Source organism: Anarrhichthys ocellatus, unplaced genomic scaffold (genome assembly GCF_004355925.1).
Source record: "Anarrhichthys ocellatus isolate YVR2014 unplaced genomic scaffold, GSC_Weel_1.0 scaffold4349, whole genome shotgun sequence".
Lineage (NCBI taxonomy): Eukaryota > Metazoa > Chordata > Actinopteri > Perciformes > Anarhichadidae > Anarrhichthys > Anarrhichthys ocellatus.
The window spans coordinates 117-4,536 of NW_022284323.1; the positions used below are offsets into that span (position 1 = coordinate 117).

A 4,420-nucleotide genomic window follows, 5' to 3' on the forward strand; every position below is an offset into this window, starting at 1 on the left:
ATATAAATAAAGCTTTGTCAAATTGTGCAGCAAAGGATGAATGAAAGTACATATATAATCATTCCAATCTATATTCAGGCTAAAGGGTGGAGAGTGTGATGGAAGATTTCTATGTTAATCTGGAGAAGAGAGTTGTTCACAAATCAATAAAAAAGTCTTCAAAAGATTCAAAGTTGTCTTTCTCCGTTTATTTGCTGGCAAGGGAAGAGTGCACAACACAATACGTATTCAGCAGCATGTTGTATAAGCTTCGACTAAGTACAAGATTCAACATCATTTTATACATAGAGAGGCCCCCTCCTCTAGACAAATCATGCATAGGGGAGTAGAGGTCTTTTGACACAGGCTGTCTTGAGCTGCTCATTATCTAGTTTCTGCCAGATGCGTTCAACTGGGAACCAGTTACGGTTTCAAGGTAAGATGAGACTTTCAACTACATGTTCATTACTGCATAGTTTTAACCACACGTAAGTTTTGGGTTCACAACACGGACACACAGAGTTCAAATATATTTTGCCATTACAAGAGACTTTGAGAAGAAGATGAGAGGAAGTTACTGGACTGCTTTAAAGATGAATTGGAAAGTGTGGACTCCCTTCCAGTTCATCAATATCAACTTTGTGCCTGTTCAGGTATGCATTCCACTGGCATCCTGTCACTGAACAAATGATGACTCACATAGTGACGCTATGGTAATGACCGTCTCTTCCTGCGTCTGTTGTTTGCTTACAGTTCAGAGTGCTGTTTGCCAACTCGGTCGCCTTATTTTGGTACGCCTACCTTGCATCTGTGAGGAAATGAAGCTCTGCGAGATTTCCTCCCTGAAAATGAATCTGGAGGAAACTGCTTCTTCACTGTAGCTTCAGCATTTGGCTGTTTACTCTACTACTGTTTATATACTGGTCAATAATTCTCACATACAGTAGAATTTATTAATTGGAGTTCAAGCCATTCTAACATGCTCATATGATTGTTATGTTTGTAATTACAGAGCATAATACATTTCTTTTTTATGGAGCACTGACAAAAACGTATAAGATGTAATAATAAACACTGAATTATATGACTGAGAAAGTCTCTTAATAACTGTAATAATGTTCATTTTAAAACAATGCTTCAGTGGGCCTTTCTGGTTCCTTCTGGTTGTGGTCTGTACAGGGTACGGCTCCACCCCTGAGCTGAGGAAACGGTAGGCCTGCAGGAAATGTGAGGAGACGTGCAAATTTACATTTGAAAAGTTTTATTTGTTTTTAACAGTCCAGTTAACATAATGCAGCATTGTGGAACTTATTTGTACTACCAAAGCCTGTTGCTTAAGCATAAACAAGTGTTTAAGATGTTATGGAATACAGCAGAATGCAGAGGAATGTGTTGATTTTTCCAAATGAAAATGAAAATAAATAAAAAATTAAAAAAAGGCATCTATATGATTAATTTAAAGCTACTAAAGGAATGTTCAGAAGATCATCTATATGAACCAGAAGTGTCCTCAGCCTCCTCTCAGGCGGAGATTCAGGTCGATGGTGCTCATCGCTTGGACGTTGTAGTGTGAGAGTTTAGACCCGGGCTCCGTCATCTCTCGGCCCTGGTGGATGAGCCTCTGCTGGCTCTCCGGGATACTCTCTCTGGACTTGACCCGTTTCTTGAAGTGGTCCACCGTCTCGTCGGGTGTGATGTCATAGGTGCTCAGCTTCCCCTTTTCGTTTCTGAGGAACACCTGCACGGTCACAGGCTGGATCACCAGCAGGGATACGCTGGCTCCGGGACCAACACCGTAGTCGCTGACGTGCCTCGAGTCGTCGCTGAGGGGAGTGTTCACGCCGTTTATGAAGACCAGCTTCTGCGTACCAGAGGGAACTCCTAGTTCCTGCTGGATCCGTGTCTTCAGAGAGCCCACTGTGTCATGTGGGTTCACAATCATTTTACGGGAAGTCCCATTCAGCATAATGATGTTTATATCCATGATGAAAGACCTGAAAGATAATTCAATACATTATTGAAATAAGTTTAGGAGGGAAAAAAACAACTATTTCCACTGAAGTACCCACGGTGTGTTTCTATCAGCGTTGACAAAGACAGATTCTTACCTTGTGATCACTTTAGTAAATTCTTCTGGACAGCTTCAGGTCTTCAGACGGTGAGAGGAAAACAAGCGATGCTCTGGAGCAGCTGTGCCCACAGTTTATATGCAGTCTGCCTCAGCTGATCGACTCCCTCCCCTTTACTTGAGATTCGTTTTCCCTTCACTGACTCGATAACTTTCGGTTTCTATTCTCTCATTAGGACCCCACTGTTACGTGCGCTGCATCTTGATCATAACAAAGCCTTCTGGCATGTTTACGAGGTCAAATCAGGACCGCCCGGTTGAAATAAAGGCAAGACCATTTCTGCTGATACCTGACAAACACGTCATAGTCTATTTTAAGACACATATCACATGATATCACATTTTATTTGGAAACAAAACCAAGTGAGAGAACAGTAGGAATTAAGTATTGTTTTATTTTTTTAAGTTATTTTTTCAAAGTTAAACAACACTAGAATGAAAATAGGACACACTATCAAGATCATAATGTAAATCCCAAATTAAAACAATGTACATTGCACTGAATCCTCTCATAGCACAGGTTGCCAACACACTGCTCACTCACACTTCACATAAAATAATACTGAAACAAAACCAGGATCTATCAATACTGCAACCGTCAAATGAAACTGAAAACTAACGAATCTAAATGCACGTCCAGGTTTTTATTTTACACACCAAGTGAGAACAAATTAGTAATACACGTCATAATTCTGAGTGTTTCAGCATGGCGGCCCTCTCCTCCCTCTTTGGTAAAGGGATATTTCCTGCGATGAGAAAAATCAACAGTAGTTAAGGATCTTCACATTTACAAACAATAACAGGATGAAAAGTTACATTGTAATTAATTTGAGATTTGATTCAACTTTGTCATTGCAGAGTAATGGTCAGAGTATCAGAGTATATGTAGAATAAATAGTGTAGGTATGAAAACACTAAGATATGTACAGTATGAGCACTTATGAACATGAACAGGAGTTGCAGAATGATAAAGTGCAGGTATAGTCCAAGGGGCCACTTTATTTGCACTGACCACTGGCTGCCCTTCTGTGGACTTTAGCCAATCAGCATCATGCACATAAAACCTCCCCTAACAACTTAATGACACATGTTTAATTTGATTAGACTACCTTATCATGAATGTACCTGTTGCATATTAATAGTTGTGTTCGTTGTGTGTCCTTGATATTTTCAGTGGCATCCTCACAGCTTTAGCAAATCTTCTGTCTCAGATTTTGGAGGCCAAAAAAAAGGCCAACAATGGAGCCCTGGTCCATCAGATTGACCCAGCTGGAGCTGCACGCTATGCCATTTATGGGTGAGACTAAATACAGAAACATAATTGAGGGTTGACTTGCTAGTCATGGTTCATGTACAGCAAGAAAGTGAATGTAATGGCATGTTCCTGTTAGACTAGAGTGCCAGACATTATAATATACATAAAATACATACATTTTTGTAGTAATATTATTCCCTGGTTGTCTGTTTCAGGTTGGTTATTACAGGACCGGTGAGCCATTACGTTTACCAGCTGATGGAAGTGTGGATGCCCAGCACAGACCCGCTCTGCATTGTAAAACGTCTGCTGCTGGATCGACTTGTTTTTGCCCCCGGCTTTCTGCTCATTTTCTACTTTGTTATGAACATGCTGGAGGTAGGTCATCTTAGAAACTCTCCCTCCTCATCTCATTGAAGGGGCACTCCAGCAATTTGATAATGCACTGGCAGAAAGTTGGTATGATTGCAAGATACATATATATAAATAAAGCTTTGTCAAATTGTGCAGCAAAGGATGAATGAAAGTACATATATAATCATTCCAATCTATATTCAGGCTAAAGGGTGGAGAGTGTGATGGAAGATTTCTATGTTAATCTGGAGAAGAGAGTTGTTCACAAATCAATAAAAAAGTCTTCAAAAGATTCAAAGTTGTCTTTCTCCGTTTATTTGCTGGCAAGGGAAGAGTGCACAACACAATACGTATTCAGCAGCATGTTGTATAAGCTTCGACTAAGTACAAGATTCAACATCATTTTATACATAGAGAGGCCCCCTCCTCTAGACAAATCATGCATAGGGGAGTAGAGGTCTTTTGACACAGGCTGTCTTGAGCTGCTCATTATCTAGTTTCTGCCAGATGCGTTCAACTGGGAACCAGTTACGGTTTCAAGGTAAGATGAGACTTTCAACTACATGTTCATTACTGCATAGTTTTAACCACACGTAAGTTTTGGGTTCACAACACGGACACACAGAGTTCAAATATATTTTGCCATTACAAGAGACTTTGAGAAGAAGATGAGAGGAAGTTACTGGACTGCTTTAAAGATGAAT

At 40.2% G+C, this 4,420-nt stretch overlaps 2 protein-coding genes across 2 annotated transcripts; one reads left to right on the top strand and one right to left on the bottom strand.

The window, feature by feature from the left end:
- Positions 1-1,223: 1,223 nt before the first annotated feature.
- Positions 1,224-2,214, bottom strand: LOC116379446 (polyubiquitin-like). The gene is made up of 2 exons (XM_031841407.1): positions 2,088-2,214; positions 1,224-1,973 (listed from the first exon to the last, which is right to left on the bottom strand). Exon 2 carries the CDS (start codon positions 1,961-1,963, stop codon positions 1,490-1,492), a length of 474 nt encoding a protein of 157 aa, XP_031697267.1. The 5' UTR covers positions 1,964-1,973; positions 2,088-2,214; the 3' UTR covers positions 1,224-1,489.
- Positions 2,215-3,028: 814 nt separating this feature from the next.
- Positions 3,029-4,417, top strand: LOC116379445 (peroxisomal membrane protein 2-like; the record flags this gene model as incomplete). The annotated part of the gene is made up of 5 exons (XM_031841406.1): positions 3,029-3,085; positions 3,250-3,404; positions 3,578-3,740; positions 3,921-3,932; positions 4,367-4,417. Coding segments are annotated over exons 1-5 (438 nt in total), but the record flags the coding sequence as incomplete, so codon positions are not given.
- Between the last annotated feature and the right edge of the window lie 3 nt (positions 4,418-4,420).

Bases quoted from the DNA above. Each gene is read 5' to 3' on its own strand.
- LOC116379446 (XM_031841407.1), bottom strand. From the start codon at position 1,963: ATGGATATAAACATCATTATGCTGAATGGGACTTCCCGTAAAATGATT.